General features: G+C 37.2%; 2 protein-coding genes across 5 annotated transcripts in view; one reads left to right on the top strand and one right to left on the bottom strand.

Annotated features, from left to right (window-relative positions):
* immp2l (inner mitochondrial membrane peptidase subunit 2) overlaps nt 1-22,324 on the top strand; it is a 74,754-nt gene that overhangs the window by 48,306 nt on the left and 4,124 nt on the right. For all 4 annotated transcript variants that reach the window (XM_043228699.1, XM_043228700.1, XM_043228698.1 and 1 more), the window contains one exon: nt 21,996-22,061. In XM_043228699.1, coding sequence (XP_043084634.1) covers nt 21,996-22,061 — 66 coding nt within the window. The remainder of the gene's footprint in view (nt 1-21,995; nt 22,062-22,324) is intronic.
* lrrn3a (leucine rich repeat neuronal 3a) lies at nt 9,247-19,028 on the bottom strand. The gene is made up of 2 exons (XM_043228695.1): nt 18,747-19,028; nt 9,247-12,113 (listed from the first exon to the last, which is right to left on the bottom strand). The coding sequence occupies exon 2, from the start codon at nt 11,757-11,759 to the stop codon at nt 9,693-9,695; it is 2,067 nt and encodes a 688-aa protein (XP_043084630.1). The 5' UTR covers nt 11,760-12,113; nt 18,747-19,028; the 3' UTR covers nt 9,247-9,692.

Genomic DNA, 22,324 nt, shown 5'->3' with positions numbered 1-22,324 from the left:
ACTACAACACCCCCAAAGAACTATTTTGGATTAAAACTTAGAAATCCCGCAGAGCTTTTATTCGAGTCTCTTTCAGACGCCCACAAAATCTCTCATGCACATGAGCGATTGCTTTCACGGGTAGCCCACTTGTTTATATATAGATATTTCTGTACCTTCCTATACGGTTTGTCTGAACTGGACTTCCTCTCCCGCATAAATCCCTCGTAAGCATTAGAAGAACACACTTATCTACTTCTCTCAGACCTGTACTTACATTCGAACATGAAATGAAAAGAAATGTGACAGGCAACAGAAAAGCACTTATCTCCCAGAAAACAAGACTCGGTGTGGACAGGAACCCTTGAATGTAAACAGCCTTATAAGAGACATGTTTGAATGGAGACGGCATTGGAGTTTATTTAAATGAATGCAAATGCAGCACTCCTGATTAATTGGTTGACTGATGGGTATTTGCAGTAGAAGGTCTCAGCAGTCAACTGACAAATAAAGCACTTTAGATTCTCATTAATTTAAATGCAGTCCAATATTTTATGTAGCAGATTTGAGGTCAACTGTTAAAAAAACATCCCAGGCTAAGTGGCAGTTAAACTAGGACTGCAACATCTAAAAAGAAAAAAAAAAAAAGAGAACGAAAATAATAAACATTGAATTTCATTATCGAGTCGTGTGAAAAAAATCATATTCTATTAGCAAAAATGACAATTAGCACAGGTGACAGAGCTGCTGTGAGTTAAGTGACAAGGTTTTCTATGAAGCCATTCAAACAAACCCATACTTAAAGTCACATACCTGTAAGTGTAGTTTAACATGGCTTGCATGTGTTTTTGAGAACTTCACAGACGTCACTGACTGAGTGCTATGCAATGTGTGATTTTGTGCTGTAATATTAATATGAATTGAATTTTGTCCATGGAATTAGTCACTCCTTAGAAGAGATACACACTCAGAGAAAAAGTCTAAATTGTGATACACTAAATTGCGATGAATTCACAATGGTGTGTAATAAACCATTCTGAAGAACTGTATATATTCTATAGATTCTGTATGGATACTATAGAACATCCGTTACATATAATTCTGAGTACAAAAGTCTGAATTATGAGGTTTACGACAAAGTCGGAATTGTGTGTTTAAAAGTGACGACCTTGAGGAAAAAAGTTCAGAATTGCAGGATGTTATTTTGAAATCTTTAGATACTTTAGAATTGTGAGAGACAAACTTATGAGAAGTCAGAATTGTAAAAAATTGATACAATATATCATCTCAGAATTGTTAAAAACATAATTCAGCGAAATTGACAAGTTGTAATTTGCGATAAATTAAATCCGAGTTGTCTGTTTTTAAACGTACAATATTGAGAAAAAAAATGTGTGATATAAATTTATAACTCACAATTTGCAGAAACATTTCAAAATATTGAGAAAATAAATTAAAAATACTTTTTTTTTAAATTAATCACTCATTTGTCTTCATTTGGTCCATAAAATTAAGAAAGACATAGTCCGTCTGCCGTCCGAGAATATTTTTTGTATGGAAATAAAACAAAAATAACAAATTTATTCAGCAATTCGGCACCGTGACATCATAGTAGTGCCATTTTAAAGCTATACCTCTAACTCAAAATTGTGAGATATAAACTTGCAATTGCAAGATTAAAAAAACAGTTACAGTTTTTCTTTATTTTGTGGCAGAAATTTATTTCCATAGTTAAGAGACATGTATGTAATATGAAAATCGGTCCAAAGAAACGAGAGTAACATTTTGCTATAAACTGGACATGCTATTGTTTTATAATGTCAGTTATTATATATTATATAACCATCTTTTTCCTGAACGCAGAAGTAAGCCTATCGGTGAGGCTTCTGGTTTGTTAGACGCTATAGGAAAAAAACGAGGCAAATAACGACATGCAGTAAACGGTAAAACTGTTTGTACTAGACACCGGTGTGTTCATAATTAAGATGCATTAAAATATTAGCTTCCAGATTAGACCGGAAGCTATACCCATAGAATGTACAAATGGCGGCATTTTAGTACTTGAAAAAAATAAATAAATAAATAAAAAACATATTGCACTTGCAACGTTAGTCAAAGATGCAACCCCACAGGCTTCCAAATTATATGCATTACCCTTATCTCATTTTTTGTTTGTTTGTTTGTTTGTTTTTTTTCAGAAAAACACTATTGCAAGTCCTTAGTTCTACAATAAAGCTGCACATCAAGGTCTATAAACCTGTGTGCATCATTTATTAAAACCTTCATAAATGTGACATGAAAGCCTCATGATTTATTTGCAAACAAATGTTGCGCTTCATAGAAAGGATGTTTTGAAATAGTGTCTTTCAATCACTGGTGACAGCAGAAGGTATTAAGGAAACGACTCGTCTTTGTGTTTGAGTCCTACGCTGATACTCTTTGGCTGGTGTCAGTGCCTCCAGACTGTGGCTGTTCTTTCAGACGGCTGAAAGATGTTTCACCTGCTTTGCTCCTGTCCGACTTCTAGAGCCTTCCGTCTGGCGCTTATCTTTCCCCTGCCACGCTCAGTCATTTTCTGTCAATCCTTTCATCCATCTTCTAGTGCTCCCTGCATCCCGGCAGCTGTGCTGAGAACATGGCACACGGCCCGACGCTGAGAGATACTCGGGTCCTGTACTGCATTACTGCTTTCTCCTCCAGAGAGAGGGAGGATGGAGAATGAGAGAGGTGATATATGGATATGAAGCAGAGACAGGAGGCTTTTTTTTTGCAAGAGAAGTGGGCAGTATTGACTCATAGGCTATAAACTGGTGTGGAATAATGGTTTGAAGATGAGTTAAAAGATTGTAGGTTCGAAAGCGGCCTTTGGGCAAGACTTTGCTGAAAACGCGAACATCCAAATAAAACTGGTTTACTTAAAAAAGCATCTTTTCAGGTCTTGCTGCAAGGGCATTTTATTGCAAATGAGATAAAGGTTTGTATTCGCAATGTTTTATCGAAATGTGAAAACTTGCTGAACGTGGCGTAATGAATAACTTGCGTAACTTACAAACTTAAATGAAAATTTATAGAAATCCTGCCTTGGCGAGTTTACATTGAAGTACTGAATTTACTAAACCTAAAGTTTAAAAAACGTTTAAATGCTTAAACTATTAAAAAAGCACATATATTACCAAAAATGAACTTAAAACAAAAATAAAAGCTAGTTTTTAATATTTAGAAATACATTAATAGTGTAAAAATACTAAAATACCACTGATCTGAAAAACATCAGATGCAATTTAGAAATAAACATCATATAAAGGTTTGTAAAATGGAAAATTAATCGTTTTAATTTAGGCATCACAACGCAATAATGCTATATATTTTATATTTATTTACATGTAACCGTGTTGTTATTAATTAGTTTTGCGTTTGATTTTTTTTGTAATTGAACTATAACTGCATATGATTTACAAAGAACATAACTGATTATTTAGTCAACCAAATACTCACATATTCATCATCATCACTTTAGATCATTATTGCTGTTGCTGTTAATAATAATAATTCTTCTATTTTACACTTTTTAAATTGAACGCATTAATTTAATACAAATATTTGATTATTAATATTGATATTATCACTGGTTCATTTTATGATAATAATAATCATGATCTTAAGCCATTTTTGAAGTCAATATCCAATTAACAATACTGATTAAAACCATGTAAAACGCGATTACATTGACACTTATGTAAATCAAATCTTTTGTAATTCAAGATGTACAACATTTAAAAAGCGCAAAATAGAAGCATTTTCACCAGTGCTTCATTGATATATTTTGAGATATAAATTTCACACACACTGGCTTGCCTAATGAAAGATCTGGGCCCGTGATGTGCAATGGTATTACGGCTGATATCATCATTACGATACTGTCAAATTACATTTTTCTAAAGAATATCATCTCATGCAGTCAGTGTTCCTGCTTCCACTGGCACCTGAAAGCAACAGAATAAGGTCTAGATGCACGTAACTACATGCTTCAAAATGAAAAGCAACGTAAAGACGTGTTGTCTTTCCTGACGGAGCGACACGCGAAGCTTTAGCCATCTGTAGACGTCAACTCTTCAGAACAGAAGCAGAGTTACTCGGTCGTATCTGTCACGCTGCACCTCGCTCTGATTTTGAGCCCGAGTTCCTCACAGTTCTCCTGTGTTGTTATAGTTTTTTTCACAGGTGATGGAGTTTGTTCTCTTGTGCTGCACCGTGTAATCGCTGGCCTTTACGTATACAATCAAACCGCACAGAGAGTGCTACAGTCTGTCCGCATTGAATCGCACGGCGTTTCCTCTTTAAGTAGAGTAGATCTGTTCATGTATTGGAGCGGCTCTGAAATATGAGCACAGATAAAATGAAGTGTGAGCTTGTTTTTATTGGGAAGTGGAGTGATGTATAGTGTTATTATGTGAAGGGGTGCATGAAGCAGGCCTGTATCATGATACCTTGGAAGAGTCGTTGTTTGGGGTTTATTTTGCTCAGCTGACGTGCTTTACCTATGTCTATTTCTTGTGTCTGTTGTCAGGGCTAATGGTCTTTAGTGACAGGATTAGAGTCAGGCGGTGGATCTTATCACTGAAACGCGGTGAGTTTGGCTAACAGCTCTGCACAGTAATAGTCGTTTTATATTCTAGCATGAAATATTTAAACAATGTCCATCGGCCATTGTTTGTTCAATCTTCCTGTTGAAAGCCTTTACTTTTCAGACGTTAAAAAATTTCATCAATAATTTAAATGGTTATGCGGCACATAAATATCAGCCTTCGTTTTGTTTTCCTTTTAGTTTCTGAAGGACGTCAAAAAAAAAAGAAAAATGGATAAAGTCAAAAATATTCGTTTTTCTGCACGTGGAAAAGGATCTGTGGGAAACTTCAGTGCGAAAATGTTATCTTTCGTTCACGTTCGCTGTGACGCAAAGCTAAGAGTGCATTCAAAGTAAGCACTCTTAAATCATATTTCCTAGACGATTCATTGTCTGAGTGTACAGTGAATTCACTGAAATGAATCATTAATACTAAATGAATTTTTCATTTAGTATTAAATCACTTGAATGTGTAAAGCTGAAGCTGAAATAAATGATTAGACAAGAAACTTAAATGACAATTAGAAATGTATCTTTGTTAACTAACTGAAAAAAGTTTAAGCTAAGCACTAAAATGAATAACTGGAAATAAAGAACACCTGAAACTGAAAAAAAAAAAAAAAAAAAAAAAAATAAAAAAAAAAATATATATATATATATATATATATATATATATATATATATAAATGATGTTTAAAAAAAGAACTAACTAATAAAAATATCAAAATTGCAGAACAAAATGACAAAAAATGTGATTAAAATTAACACAAAAAAGAGATTTTATTAACATGAAATCTGAATAAAACTATATTATTCAGTTTACAGTTATTAATCACAAAGGATTTATGCCAAATGCACATTTAGACAATATCCCGCATATCTCTGACCAAAGTGACTTCAGTGTGTTTTGTATTTTCAGCCGAATAGTCGTCTTCATTCAGCCATCAATTTATCTCTGAAGCACATACATTATAATTATAACAACATTTTCAAAATGATAAATCCGCCCTTCATATGCAGCTTTAGGTGAGAGTAAAAACACTACCATCTGTTTGGAAAGAAACTAATATGACACAGCTAATCACTGTTAATCAGTCTTGACATAAATTGACATTTTAATGTTAGAGATTTATCTTGTGGGCTCTTGCCTGCAGCTGTCGAGGTCCCTGCATGATTCAGTCACTGACAAATTGTGAAGTCAATGAGTAAAAGGACAGTGGATGTGTTTTGGTCACGAATTGACTCGATACTTGTTGTCGTGGAATGCGTCTATTTATATGCAGCACCATGAACCGTAAATAGCATTCGGGCAAGTCGAGGCAATAAGGGAGGTATTGATAATTCACTAACCTTATCATTTGCCAGGATAAGAGCTCTGTCTGTCAGCTTTTGGTTTTTGATGAAACCGAGCAAATTTGTCATGTTTGTGCCTCCTAGAGAACTGATTGTTTTTATTGGGTTACTGTAGTGTTTTTGTGTCCAAACATGCCCGTCTTTTCCATTTCATCCTTGCACAGATTGACAAACTGGCTCGCGATCACATCCGTGCCCCAAACAGTCATTTGTAGATTGATTCAATTTTCATATAAAAAGGTGTTTCAGTCATCATTAAACAAAGATGAAACACCTGTTCAGAGCCAATGCCAAGAAAACTTGTTAGCTTGGTTGAATACTAATACAATAGCTGTTTGCTGCTAGGCTCTCGCTAACCTCCCCCTGAACTGTGCTCATTTTTTCTCTAATCTTGGCGTCTCACATTGGCTCACTGCTGTAATCACCTCGTTCAGAACGATGGCGCTGCTTGAATGGGTCGGCTTACAGGGTCATTAGAACCAGGTAAATTATTCATTACAAAATGTGCCATCAAAGTGGAGCGCTAAGCACAGGGTTTTCAGCTCTGCCAAGAGGCACAGTCTTGTCTTAATACCATTCCTAATTAAATCTGACTTTTACAGTACGAGTCACTGTTTGATGTCTGTCTGTGGACTTTTTTATTTCCTTGTATGTATCGACTATTTATTTATCGAGTAATCGCATGTTATTGTTTGTTCTAATATCTGTATTGAGATGCTTCAAATTGTGCATTTGTGTGCATGCGTTTTTGTGACATGAGTACACAAATTTTATAAAGACATAAGTATGATGTAGGTATTACAAGGAGAGGGTGACTTTACCACATGTCCCCACAAGTCATACAGAGTTTTTTTTTTTTTTGAAAATCTAAAACGGCTGTTTCCCGTAAGGTGTAGGTTTAGGTGCAGGGTTGGTGTAGGACAATAGCACATACAGTTCGTACTGTATAAAAACCATTACGCCTATGGGATATCCCCACAATTCACGAAAACAAACGTGTGTGTGTGTATGTGATTTAAGAAATAAGCTCTAGAATATATATTTCTAGAGTATAATCAAATAATTGCATATTGTTTATGTATTATCTATACTGAATTAAGTTAATAAATGAAGAATGTACATATAATACATTGTTTTTTATTGTTCTGGATAAGTGTGTGTATGTTAAAATACTTGATTTGGTAAATATTTTCTATGTAATTAATGCATATTTCTGCATGAATGAAAATGCAGAATTTTGTAGTAATTTATTAACTATTACATTATACTACTAAATTTTTCTTGCTGAATATCCAAAATGATACTTTTAAAATTAATGAGCTCATTTTAGAATTCACCTCTTTAAAATGTTGGATTTTTATATTTTGGATTATTATATTGGTCAATTTATTTTTACTGATTTTTTAAATCGTTGGACTTCTGTGTACTGCCGTTTCATTTTAACAGTGTAATAATTCAGTGTTTTATGACAGTCGTCTTTAAGAAGCTGTGATTATTCTGAAAGGTCAACAAAACAAAATCTGATTGAACCTGAATCCAATGCATCTGTGGAACATACAGGAAGAATTTTTGAGAAATGTTTTGTTTTGTATTTTCATACGATAGAAGTCAGTAGTCAACAACGCTTTAGTTACCAACATTCTTTACCTAAACTTATTTTGTGTTCCACAGAGAAAGAAATTCATAAAGGGTTGGAAATAACATCAGGGTGAGATATTGATAAAAATTAATTTTGGGGTGAATTATCGCTTTAACTTTCATTGTCTTTGGGTGTCTGTGTTAACTTGATGATATGGCACAAACCCATAAAAAAACCCTTGTAATGGAGATGCGTAGTTATCAAACCAGGTGGAGCTTGAAATTGATGTTTCAAGTTCATCATATTAGCCAATTAATAACGTTTTTTTCATTTGCATGATCATGGGGTGGCCGTATGAAAAGAAGGACATAAACACTGTGATAGGTGAGATAATCAAGATTAATTGAACTAATGTTCCTGAAGAACTAGCCCATTTGCTCATTTTCTCAGTTGCTGAGCACATCACTTAATTAAGAGGTAATTCGTCTTCCTGTTCACACACAGTGTGTCATATACCTTATATTAATTGCGATGTTATGTGGTTGGAAATTAATGGAGAGTGAATTGATTTTCTTGATGGGGCAAATGCTAGTCTGTAGTGTCCTTGTACTTGATGGAAAGTTATGGTTGATTAAATGAGTCTCGTGTTGCCCTCTTGTGATTTCAGCCTGCAGGGGGCGCTCATCCTCTATTACTTTTATATATATCTATTTATCTTTGATAATGCAGTTTTAAAATTGAATCAGAAAGGCTCAATGTTCAACTTGGAAGTCAGTTAATACTTCTTGTGAGGTTAAGGGTTTAGATATTCAATAGCTTTATTGTCTTGAATTAAATTAAGACGTCTTCTCCTTAACCTTTGTGTTTTTTGACTCATTGCTTGCCCTCTCAGTGTGAACCACAGGTGTTGCTGTGTCCATAATGCCATCCATGTCTCACCAGGCTCACTGTGAAATAGAGAGACCAGATGCAGCTCATTCCTGCTGACCTATTCGGTACCTACTGCTATAATGGCGCATAATTTAGCTGCTGTGTAGGTGACAAATGGCCCAACTCTAAAAGCCCCTGTGTTGGGTGCTAAAACCCCCAGTGATATATGAGCATGCAAGTCTGATAAATCCTCCACATCATTCGTCCTGTGACGGCAATTCATCACCTGTGGGAGTTTAGCGTTGGAATTCCTATTGGATTTTTAATGAAAGAGAAGATAATGTGACTTAAAGTCAATGAATTCTGTGAATTTTTTTCTCCCACAAACCCCACCTCCACACTGAAAAACTCCACCTCCTCATTTCCACTATTTTCTAGTATTTCAACATTTTGTTCTTGCCACGCTAAAGTTGATTAGTAGCATGCATATTACTAGGATATTAGCCATTTATTAGTGCTAATTAAGCACATCTTAATACCTGTAATCCTACCCAATACCTAAACCTAACAACCACCTTACTAACTATTAATTAGTAATTAAGCAGCAGAATTTATTGAGGGAAAAGTTGGAATTAATAGTTAACAAGTGTTGCCTATTTTAAAGTGTTACCAAAAGGCTTTTAAACCTAATGATGTATTTTTTTACATATATTTCAAGTAACTGTGACTTCAAGTTGTTCTTTTTATCTCGAGCATCTCTTCTCTTTCTTTTACGTTTGTGTCTTCTTAGATGACAGTTTAATTAGTCAGTTGTAAAGCTTACAATGAAAACAAGTTGTAATTTTCTGTATAAATGTATTTTATCACAAAGTGTCATACATTTGTCCCATTATGATCTATTCTACAAAGCGTAGTCCATCATAAACTTGACATTGTTTATTTTACCAATGACACAGCACAAGTAGTGTTGCTACAAGCCCACAATAAAAAGATTCGACCACTGAGGCTTTGCGCTCTTTGTAAATAGTCAAGCACAACCTTTCATGTGCTGTTCTTTGATCCTGCATGAAATAACGATTCTCTTCATGCTCCCCAGTGAAGTGTGACATTTAAACAATTAGTGGCTTTTTGGCAATCAATGTCAGATTTAGCAAGAAATGTCTTGGACCACAAACCACACAGAATCCATTTCTTAATGATCCAGTGGTGCAAGTCGGTATCAGATTGAGAGAGATATTAAAAACACACAGTCCAGTGTCCATTGCATCCCAAACCACTGCTCTTCTCTCAAATGGAGTTTTTGGAGTCTGTTTCTGAATCATTGGCTTTAGCCCTTGACCCAAACCAGATTGGTTTAATGTGTGAAGGTAATATCTCAGACTGCTGATTCCGTAATTTCCTGTAAAGGTGATCACTCCTTCGCAACATGCAAATGAACGAACAGGCCACCACAGACACAATCAGAAGCATCGCAGTGACGCTGATTATCAAACCATCATCGAATCCATCATGAGTTTTTCCAACTGATACCTCAGCTGTACTGACATTTACACAGTTTTTCAAATGTCTACTTTGCAGGTCTGTAATTTCCACACACACCTCGTACTGCGTCAGTGGCTGCAAGTGTGTGAGGTTGTACGTTTTTATATCTGACAACACATGGGCGGTGAGCTGCATGGAGCGCTGCTGGGATGTGGTTGACCACTTGATGTTCGACACAAGACTGCCTTTGGGTGGCACCCAAGAAACCATCACCGAATGTGGCTCAGTCCCTTTGACTTGGATGTGCAGGGATTCATTTGCTGGCAGTGGGTAGAACCCGTTTACTACGACTGAGACGGATCTCATATCTGACCCTATAAGATTGTGGGCCACGCAGGTGTACTGCCCAGCCTCTTTCTCTGTGATGCCATAAATATCAATTGTTCCCTCAGGATGCAGGTGATACTTCTTAGAAACCATCTGAGGCAAAATCTTCTCTCCTGAAGGTGTGACCCAGTAGATCTCAGGTTCAGGATCAGCAAACGCCCTGCAGTGCAGAGACACTGAACGCCCAGAATCCACATTGACCTGCTCAGGAAGGCTCTCCGGAGATATTAGTGGCAGGCAGATATCCGCCATTTCACGGAAATGCACATGCTTGACAAGTCGACCTTCAAACTCTGAGGGCCCTGCACATAAGAGGGCATCCGGTTCCATGAAGCGGACCTTGGTCTTGTTCATATTGATCCAGCGGATGACACAATCGCAGTAAATGGGGTTGGAGTGCATGCTTACTTCCTGAAGGTTAGGCAAGGATTCCACCGTCACATGATGAAGGGCCCGGAGTGCATTGCTATTGAGCATCAAGGACTCCAGCCTCGGGAGCTTGGTGAATGCATTCGGGTGGATGTAGGAAAGTCGGGGGTTGCTTGTCGCTCCGATTTTGGTCAGCTCTGGTAGGTTGTGCACTGCAAAGCTGTCGATGGAAACTAACTCTGGCATGCTGTTAATGCCAAGTTCTTTCAAATGGATCATGTCCACAAAGTCACCTCTTTGGATCCTCTCTATGGGATTCTTGTTAAGGTCCAGAAACTTGAGGTTCCGCACTCGTCTGAGAGCAGCTTGAGGTACTTTTGGGAACATATTATCATAGAATGACACGCTTTCCAGCTTATCAAGTCCAACCAGGGCACTGTCAGGGATTTCAGTGAGGTTCATTCTGGTTAGCACAAGACTGCGGAGATTGATAAGGGGCTTGAAATTCATGTCCTGTATTCTGGCAATTGGATTCTCTCCTATCATCAAGATTTCTAGCTGGAAAAGGTCCCGGAACCACTCTGTTCTTATGGCCCTCAGCTGGTTTGAATTAAGATGGAGCCTCAAGAGCTTGTTAAGCCCTTGGAAAGCCTCCGCACTGATCGAGGAGAGAAGGTTATGGTTAACATAGAGCTCCTGCAAGTTTGGGAAGTGCGTGAGGCAGTTATCATGAAGCCTGCTTAGCCAGTTCTCCTCTAGGTGCAAAGACAAAAGTTGTGGAAGGTGACCTAGATAGACATCACTCAATGACGATAAGTTGTTTCGAGATAGGTCTACCTCTGTTAAATTTACCAGATAGTCCAAAGGACTGTCAATCTTTGCAATGTTGTTGGCCTGCGATAGAAGTACTTGTGTGTCTAAGGGCAGCTTTTCCGGCAGAGACAGAAGTCCTAGATCATTACAGTCCACAGTCGGAGCCTCATTATACATGGACGAGGGAGAGAACCAGGGTCGGACGTCACATTTGCACAGCTTGAGGCACACAACCCTCCACTCGGAGGCCTGAACTGAGTTAGTCAGCGCCAGCAAACAAACTGCAAGCAGCAAATCTTTCATCTTGGTCCTTCTCTCTTCAGCTTGTAATTGGTCCTTATGGGGGTCTGGTGTTAGAGGCGTTAAATTCACAAACACAGAATCATTTGTTATGACAACAGGGTGTATTTCTGCTGATGGCAAGTCCCCCAAAGCAGCAAGTTTGCCTGTTGTCGTCCTTGGCGGAGAGCAGCAACCTTTCAATTTACCCTGTTTTGGGTTGTCGTGCAGGCTGCATATGTGAAGGTCAGCGTATCCTTAGGGGAATGGAAGCAGGGAAAGTGGAAATTTGCAGGGTGAGCTCGGGTTCCTGTGGGGGGCGGACCACTTGTCTGCCATCGTTATTATGTTCAATCAGTCACACTCGTCACTTCCCATCTGTGGAAAATAAGAGACAGGAGAGAGGGGAAATGAATACGGTGACACATTAGCGTCAAGAAGAGCCATACTGGCATTTAGGAGCACGGTGATAGATTTAGACCATACGAGTGAAGGTATTATTGCTTTTTCGTGCCATCAAATAATACATTATTGCTGGTTTGACCTCATATGTCTACCCTTCCCACATCTATCATGTGACCCCTGAGACTGCTCTTGCAATATATTCAAATGTCAAGGAGGTTTTATGTGCATGAGGGCAGGTGTTACGAAAATCTGCATACATCACAGCCATTCTGTTTAGTGTATGACTGGGTTGTGCGTACAAGAGCATCAGTATGCAGTGCCATCTTACTTCTGTCATAGATCATTTTGTAATTGTGAGATAATGAGCTTTATTTGGCGACTGACTGGCCAGACACTTAAATCTGTTGTAACATGCTTTCATTTCGATGCTATGATGCACTGTGAATATAATAACTTACTTTAACCGCATTTATATGAAAGCCAATTTAACAACTGATCCCTGTCGTACATGGCACATTTAATTTGTTTTGCATTTTTTTCGAATGTGTTATTCAAGCATACTAAGGGCATTGCTAACATTGGTTTTTATTGTCTCATAAATAGACATTAAAGCCAGCTGAATGCACAGAGGGGCAATTATTTCGCAATGAAGTGCTATCCCAAAGGGCTCAGTGATAACCACTGCATTTCGTCTTTCAGTGGCAGCTGCCAGTGGGCACAGTAAGTTAATTAAGACGTTTTAAAATTCGCCTGTGAACTCAGACTTTGTGCTTTGTACCTATTGTATGGTTCACTAAAACTATTTTTGAATGCATTACACAGTGAGCAACTCAGTAAGTTGCTCTTTAACCATTTATATATTGACGAAAACTGATTTGTTCTATCTTTTTCAACACAGCGTTTAATATAAATTAGTTTTTAATCAAATTGACGGGATGTCTTTAAAATACAACACTCTAATTCTGTCTCGGACAGATTGATAACTCAAAATGCAAAATGGATTGCTGTGCACTGTGAGGTTTGTGATAAGGTTTATGTTCAATGATATTGATTGACAGCCTTAATATAAAATCTCAGTGTATTTGCTAGATCTTACTCCATATGCTGAAATTATGATTGGCTTGCAACCTTGAGGACAGAAAGCACAAAGCCGCTTGCCTGTGCTAGATGAAGCTGTCAGTATCACTATAGCAGCAGGTTTGCAAAAGAACTCCTGTAGGACAGTGTGCTTATGTTAGTCCGACTATGGCAGCGAGTCAACACAAGCAGGTGGGAGCATTTTTTTTCTCCTTTCTCCTTGCATAGCCATCTGTTTGGTCCTGTAGTCTGCTTTTTTTGCCAGGATTGTGCAAAGATCACTATTCATCCCAACGACCGTACAAATTATGAGGTTGTAAACTTATTTCAGAAGCTGCTTACTGTCTGATGTATGAAAATTAGGTGGTGTGTTGCCATGTTGAAGAGAGACTAACAAAAAGCATGGACTTTCAATGAACAATTAGTAGAAAAATAGCAAAAAAAATTACTGTTTTTATGTTACTTTGTATGTGCACAGATGTGCTCTCTTATTTTAATCTCTTATATATAAATAAATCAGATGTTTTATATATTGTCATACAATAAATAAAAATAAATATTAAATATATAAATAACATTAAATAAATATAAAATTAAATATTCTCTAATATTAATAAATTCCCATTTTATTTAAGTGTGTGTGTGTGTGTGTGTGTGTGTGTGTGTGTGTGTGTGTGTGTGTGTGTGTGTATATATATATATATATATATATATATATATATATATATATATATATATATATATATAAAGATATTTGTACTTTAACTGCAAATTTGTCTCATGATTTAAATCAGCTTCAAAAGCTGTTTTTCTCAAATACCTTATTTATTTAGGAGATAATAAACTGTCATTATCTGCAGAGAACATGTTCTTTGTTGCTACGACAAGCATAACATAAATGCACTGAGTGTGAAGAAGTATTGATACACACACAAGGACACACACCTCGCTCGCTCTCTCCATCTTTCCCATTTCCATCTATTTTCTGTTAAGAGCTTAGTGCTAAAGATGCCCACACACACTAATTTGATTTGTTCATGTATGTGTCCTTCTTAACTAAGAGAGCCCTCAGCTGTGGTTCATGAGTGCTGTGCTCACTTCATTATGTGAAACGGGTTTGAAATAACAAGAGTGCTTCTATAGCCGAATGCTGGAAAGGGTCAAAGGGGCAGATTATTTCTGTGCTCAGTTCACTGGCATCACGGGTCGACACATGCACACAGATTCACAGTATCTGGAGAGATGAATATAATGTAACTTAAACACTATTATGACATTATTTTATCAGTGATTAATTGGGTTTCATACAACAGTTGTTGCTGCTGGTCTAATGTGGTGTTCTGCTTGTCAGATCATATGTAAAGCAGAGTCCTGATTTTAACTTGAAACTTGTTTTTGAAAAGGTATTGTAAATGTGTGTATAATATTTATAATTTGGGAAACATTTACATTGTATTATTTTGAAATACTTCGTATTAATTTGTGTTCGATTTGAACTGATGTTTTAGAAAGCAAAAGGAATATGTAATATAAAATTGTCTTTTATTTAAATTTTCTTATAGTCTGCTTTTTTCAGTTTGTTTTTTTTTATCAGTTAATTTAATAAATCTGCACATTTCGCAGACTCAACTTCTGCATTACTCAGCTTGTTATTAAACTATTGTTTATAATTTAACCCATATTTAGTACAGCACTCTTGCTCATGTTTCTTCATTCTGTTTTTTTTTTTACATAAATTTACTAAATTTCACTTTTAGCAGCTTTATCCTTTTTTTATTTCAATTAGTTGTCAAGATTACATTTGTACCATTATATATAACGTATCTATCATATATTTTCCGTTCTATCAAATTAATCCAAAATAAAAGATTTTATGTAATATGTGTGTATATGCTGTGTATATTTATGTATTTATAAATACAAACACGTGCATCTATAAATTTAAGAAAAATGTTACGTTTATATATTAAATATATGTATATATAATATAGGAATATATACATATTTTCTAAATAAATACTGTATGTGTGTATGCAAAATTCATAGCATCTCAAATATTTTAAATCATGTTTATTATATAATTATAATATATAATTTAAAGCTGGATGTAATGTTGGCATTCCCACAGTCAAATCTCCAAAGTCCCACCATATTTTAACCAGAAAGTATGTGGTGACTGGCTAAGGGATATCTGTCAGGGGGGTTGTTTGCGTTTAGCACTGCTAGTCTTTTCCCAGCAAGTTTTTAGCAGAAATTTGTAGCGTGTTTTGTCTGAACACTACCAACAGCAGTTCCTCCATCTATCTGCATTAATCACAACTTTTTGTTGACAACCGCTCCTTTCTCTTAGAGTCAAGAGTCCAACCACTTTACCTGAAATATTTATGGTTTGCCTCCTTTAGAGAAAGTAGTCATGAAGCTAACACACACAGACACACACACACACACACACGCACTCTCTCTTTTCCATCCACTCGTCTAATGCTACAGACACCACATAAAGTGGCCCTGCTGCGCAATGTTTTATTCAGAAGGTAGAAATCTGGCCGCACTTCGGCAGCGGGGCAGCGCTCCTAGTGAAGCGTGTGTGGGGGGGCGCCGGGAATCAGAGGTGACACCTCGTCACATTACGACGGCGTAACGCAGTCTGCGCCCTCTGGTTGCGTTTAGGGAGCGGAGTGGATCCGAGGGGGCTGCTCAGGTTGGGTTTCACAGCGAGCGGTGACCGAAAGCAGGAGTGATTCTGCGGCGGGGAGAATACTTAAAGCCCAGCAGCGGCAGACTCTCGTGACGCTGAGGTTAATGGATTAAACGGTTAGCCCTTGACCGTGATGGGTCCACCCGCGTGGTTCCAGGTCCACTTCTAGTTTGGCTTCAACAGCAAAAATATTAGCTTTCGGCACTAAGAGTCAACCATCTGCTGTTTTTTAACTCATTTGTAGATTCTGTAGCTGAAATGTTTTGCTCTGAATTGAAGCTAATCATCTCACTCACACGTAAAACTAGATATACCTGGTTGAAATTTCTATTCTGTTCTGTTCTTTGTATTCCATTCTGTTCTGCTTAGTTCTGTTATTTTCTGCTGTTGTTGTTTTTCTCTTCTGCCATGTTCAGTTCTGTTCTGATCCTTGGTGGCAGTGGTTCTATGATGCTCCGGTCAGTTTCATAATCTGTGCTGCTCTATTTTCTGCTTTGTTCTATTTTGTTCTGCTATGTTCAATTCTTCTCTCTTCTGCTCTGTTTTCTACTTTATTCGGTTCTAGTTCTTTGTTTTCAATATATACAGTTTTATTCTGTTCCGTTTCATTATGAATGATTCTATTTTGCTCTTTTTTGCTGTATTCTGTTGTTTTATTTTAATTTCCTCTGATATATTGCTTTTATTTAGTTCTTTGGTATTCAATTCTTTTGTTTTACTTTATTTTATTTTATTGTTTTTCCCCACATTACATTCTGTTCTACTCAATCCTATAGTTATGTTCTGTTCTTTTCGATTTTCTATTTCTATTTTGTTCTATTTTGTTCTTCGTGTCAAATTCTGTTGTGTTTTCTACACTGTTTCACTCTATATTGTACTGTTTTGTTCTATTTTTGCTTTTTCTATTTTATTTTATTCTGTTTTTTGCTGTTGTTAATGTATTGCATTCTGCTTTTAATATACTCTACTGTAGTTCTGTTTTGTTCTGTTTATTTGCAAACACGTTCTTTTTTTTTCATTTATTCCATTTTTCTGTTCTGCAGGATTGAATGTTTTTAGTTTTCTTCTATTCTATCCCATTCTGTTCAGTTTTAGCTATGCCATTATATTCTACCCTACCCAATCTAATATTCTTTTCTGCTGAGTATAATTCTACTTTATTCTGATAATTGAGTTCTATTTTTTATTCCGCATATATATTTCTATTTAATGTTTCTATATTCTGTTCTTTTTAGTTCCACCTTATGTTCTGTTTTACCCTGTTATGCTCCATTTTGCTTTTAATATTCTATTCTGTTCTACTTTTTTTTATTTTATTGACTATTCTCCTGTTATATTTCTTCTTCTTTTTCCTGTTACATTGTATTCAGTTCTGCTACGTTTCCTGCTTTTTATTCCGTTCCATCCTGTTTATTCCATTCCGCTCTGTTTTGTTTGCGTTATTGTATTCTGGTCTGTTCTTTGATTCTATTCTCCTCACAAACTCTACAAGATAACCGAGTTTACTTCGTGAGTTATGAGCTTGACTACATGAGTGTGTTTTCCCCCGTGTGTTGTAATATATCAGCATTGTTTCCTATCACACTACATGGTGTCACTTCAAACGCCTGGTGCGAAGTATAATTAGCTAAGATACTACGCTGACATGGGCTCCATCCGTGTGTGTGTGTGTGTGTGTGTGTGTGTGTGTGTGTGATAGTCCTACAGCTCTCACCTGCTCCGCACACTGCTGGCGAACACACCGCACGACAGCAATTAATTACGCTTCAGCACTGCTGACAGAATCCCTATAGATATATCAGCTATTTCTGTCGCATATTCTTTAGCCCTGTCTCAAGACATGTTAGCATTTTTTTCTTCTATTGTCCCTATTGATTTCTCCCTCTCATCTGTACCCCATCTCGCCCCCATCCACACCTCGTTCATACACATGAGGCAGGAGCAAATACAATAACTCAGTGGCGCTTGGAACAAAATGCGTGCCCCTTTTTGGTTCTTTTCATCTTCCATTAACCTGATTAACTATGCTGAGAAAACTCAAGCCAGTTTGTTTTATACTGCCGCATTACAACCTCTTTTACCATCTGACATAGGAAAGCAAACATAACCTGTATCTAGTTTGCAGATGGCATGCTTTTGTATTTTAGGCTGAAGAATAACATAGGTCTTCTTTAAAGCTGTATGAGCTGTGAATATTTGTGCCGTATTTCACTGTAGCGCCACAGATTTTACACACAGTCAAACAAGGTTTACAAGACCATTTTATGAGGGTCGATTGTGCTTGTTGTCCAGAAATCATGCAAAACCGTTGTTTTAACGCTGTGATAACGTTTAGGTAACATCCAGATGAGTACGTGAATAATAGCCTACAGTTTAGCCAAAAGTTGCTGTCAAAAAATAGCAATTTTGATATTGCAACATTCACTGTGCAAGTATATTAATAACTTTTACCAAGCTTTTTTTCAAACTGGTGATAGAATAAATATATATAGCTTATAATAGTTATGTATCACTCAAATTAAAATCCCTCGCAGTAACTTGGGGAGCCATAAATCAACAGTGTCCTCTTTATCCATCACATGATTGGATTCAGTTATTCCTCTAGTCTAAATGATACCTGTAGAGTCTCTGCGCGAGATTACGACATTTCGAGCACGGATGCGCAGAGCTTTCCGATCAAAAAAACACGCTGGCGATAAAAACGGAAGATAAAAAATATCTAGATTTAGAAGTGATTCTGTTCGTCGATCGCTTACAGTAAGCCCCCTGCACGGGCGCGCTATTAAACAGGATGCACATGAGTCATGAGAGCGTGAGAGAGCCGCGCTTACCGGAGAGAATGAGATTCCTTGTTTCAAGCGCATAATATATTCCTTCCCTCTCAGCCGCGCGATCGAGCTCCGGACCTGCGGGGTTGTTACAGAGATGTAGATCCGAATGAACGTTAGCTTTATTTGAGCGCGTGAGAGGTGTGGAGTCTCTCTCCATACGGCCCGTGTAGGAGAAGATGCTGAGCGCACCGCGGACTGAGGACCGGAGAAGCGCGCATCCGTCCAGCTGTCTGCGATACTCGCTCCCTCCACAGTCTCCCCGGGGACAGGCAAATTCTGCCCGTCGTTCGCGCGTTCGCTGCAACCTGATTGGTCGAGCCGGGCCGTCAGTCAAGCGAGGGCTCCCTCATACATATATAAGCTGGGAAGGGGGCGGGGCTATTACATCTCTCTCTGCGTTTTCATACTCCCACTTTCTCTCTATCTTTGCCTCGTCGACTTAATCTCTATTTGTGGTTTTCTGCGCTCTGCCTGTGCGGCTGCGACTCTGTGATCAGTGCTTCTCAGGTGGTTTTGCTAAGATTTTACTTGACATTAATTGGTTACGTATCACAAAACCCTGAAATGCATTAATGTAGACTAGTAACCTACCATTTAAAAGTTTGAAATTGGTAAGATTTTAAGGGATAATTCACTCAAAATTGTCATTACTCATTACAGTCAAACTCACGAGACCTTTGTCCGTCTTCGGAACGCAAAAAGGTAACAGCATTTTTGAATAAAGCCCATTGGTTTTAGGTTTAGGTTTTGGTATGAAGGTCTTACAGGTTTGGAAGAATATTATGGTGAGTAATTAATGACATAATTTTTATTTTTGGGTGAACTATCCCTATAAATGTAATGTTTTAAAAGAAGTGCCATATGCTCACCAAGGCTGCATTTATTTGATTAAAACAGTAATAATGAGAAAATGAAATAACATTTTTTATATATATATATATATATATATATATATATATATATATATATATATATATATATATATATATATATATATATATAATACATTGATATATATATATATATATATATATATATATATATATATATATATATATATATCATAAGGGTCAATATTGTGAAACTGAGATTTTTACATTTATTTGAAAGTTGAATAAGTAAGATTTCCATTGATATGATTTGTTACAACATATTTACATTTGATACAACTACTTGTAAATCAGAGGGTGCTAAAAAAATAAGTTTTGATATTTTGATCTTAATACTGGCATAAAAGAAAAATCTATAGTTTTGACCCATACATTGTTTTTTTTGGATATTGCTACAAATATACCCGTGCTGCTTATGACTGGTTTTGCGGTCCAGGGTCATATATTTGCTCCCACCAGTTGAAAACTGGTGACTGGACTCATTCTAAATGTATTTAAAGCATTGCATCTCATTTTTTGCATAAATTTCCACTTTGACCAACAGTTCTTGTGAGATATAATCGTAATTTCATTCACTCGGCAAATCAGAATACATTCTCCCAGTATGGCGTATGTAACACTTGAGATAAACACCAACAACATTCAGGCCTACAGAAGTAATGAAAATCACAAATCAGGCAGAGCGTCAGAGCTGTTGCAGAAGAGGTGTGTGTGTGTGTGTGTGTGTGTGTGTGTGTGTGTGTGTGTGTGTGTGTGTGTGTGTGTGTGTGTGTGTGTGTGTGTGTGTGTGTGTGTGTGTGTGTGTGTGTGTGTGTGTGTGTGTGTGTGTGTGTGCGTGCGTGTGTGTGTGTGTGTGTGATGGATGGAGGCTGCGCTGGAGCTGTTTGAAGATTTAACATTGCATAGCTTCTGACAGGAAGCTTGAAGTGAAGCGTTCATTTAATTTTCATTCTTTAATCTGAATTTTAAGACTTTTGGAACCTCACCGAACAGCTATTAAAAACTAGAGTAAATGCAGATAAACTTCATTCGATAAAAGATAACACAAAATGTCCTACAAATGTCTACGAACAGATTTTGTACTTAGGTGCCTAGGTTTGTTAAGACATGGTGTTCGGACGGTCACAAAGAAAGTAGGCAATTTCACAACAAAGTGCTTGCTCAGCATTTGAGAGACGTTTGGCAGCAAAGTACACACTTCAGCCGTGAGAAGTCATCTTATAAGAAGCCTTACAGGGTGAGTTGCAGCTGAGAAAGCGCTCTTGCGGAAAGGCAACAAGCAGAAAAGATTACTGTACATGAAATTCCATAAAGCATGGAGTGGCAGCCAGTGGCAGAAAGTTTCAGACGCGGATGGGATGAGAAGTTTGCAGGCTCCTGAAAGACAAGGTCAGGGTCGTTGTGGGTAATGATGTGAGGGATCAGGTCAAAACTGATGGAACGGATACTTCAGACTCTACAGATGTAACACTTACAGAGACCTGACCTCAAAATAAAAGCTGTGTGGAATTGCTTTCACTTAGAGAAAAATATAAGCTTGGGATTGCCAGGCCTGAAAAAGTCATGTGAGCAACTGTAACTTGAAAGAGAAACCATTTTAATAGTTGGTCAACACTGATTTTGAAAAAAAAAAATCTTTAATGCACGTCATGTAAATGTATTTTTGGAAACAATAAACTTAAAAATTTGAGATATGAATTGCAATTACAGGACATTAACTTGCTAGATATAAAACCCGTATGGCACATACGATTAGGAGAAATAATTTAGTAATTTTGAGATTTGAAGTTTTGTTTTGCTTTGTTTTGTTTTTGTCAGAAGTAAGTTCTTGTGACTGTATTTTGTAAATTTCCTGCCATAAATACATCCAAACTTAGCGATATGCATTGCTAAAAACTTTTTTTGGACAACTTTAAAGGTGATTTTCTCAATATTTAGGTTACTTTGCACCCTCCTATTCCAGATATTCAAATAGTTGTATCTCAACTAAATATTGTCCCATCCTAACAAACCGTACATCGAGGTTTTTGTTTACCAGAGTCACATATAACATTCAAAAAAACATTTTCCCTCTCCTGCATCTAAAACTTAAGCATTGTCCCAAATGAGTACGCTAAGTGAATCAAGTGAAATACGATCTAATAATATTGCGCCCCGAAAATCAAGAGTTTTGACATTTCGTCGAGTCTTTTCTTGACTTACTCCAGCAGATAAGACCCATCTGGTCTCTGAAAACTGTCCCTAATGCCCCATAATCCACTGAGCTCAGCAGCATCCTCAAATAAACCAGGAACACTTCTGTCATCAGTATGCAAATGTTGTAGTCGTACCATCTCATATCTGCTCACTCCTTCTGCAGGAGCCCGAAGGACCCTCGGCAGAAGATCATCAAACGGGTCATTGGGATCGAGGGGGACTTCATCAAGTAAGTCCCAAATTAACTTATGAATGAAGTTTGACAGCATCGTGATTGATTCTTGGGTTCTAATGGCAGAAAATGTGTTTGTTGCCTAAAAAGTGTTTACTCAGGCTAACAGGCCTTTGTAGCAGCGCTCGAAGGATCTGTTTGAGTTTATTAAACGCGCCAATTCAGACTCGGTCCTCTTTAAATGCTTGTATCGCACAAATGCACCATTTAGCCGTAAGTGTCATCAAACATTAATGTCTCATCAAACCATTCACGGCCAA

This window comes from Puntigrus tetrazona, chromosome 25 (assembly GCF_018831695.1).
Source record: "Puntigrus tetrazona isolate hp1 chromosome 25, ASM1883169v1, whole genome shotgun sequence".
Lineage (NCBI taxonomy): Eukaryota > Metazoa > Chordata > Actinopteri > Cypriniformes > Cyprinidae > Puntigrus > Puntigrus tetrazona.
Note: the sequence above shows the minus strand (reverse complement) of the source record. Positions and strands in the feature narration are given on the sequence as shown.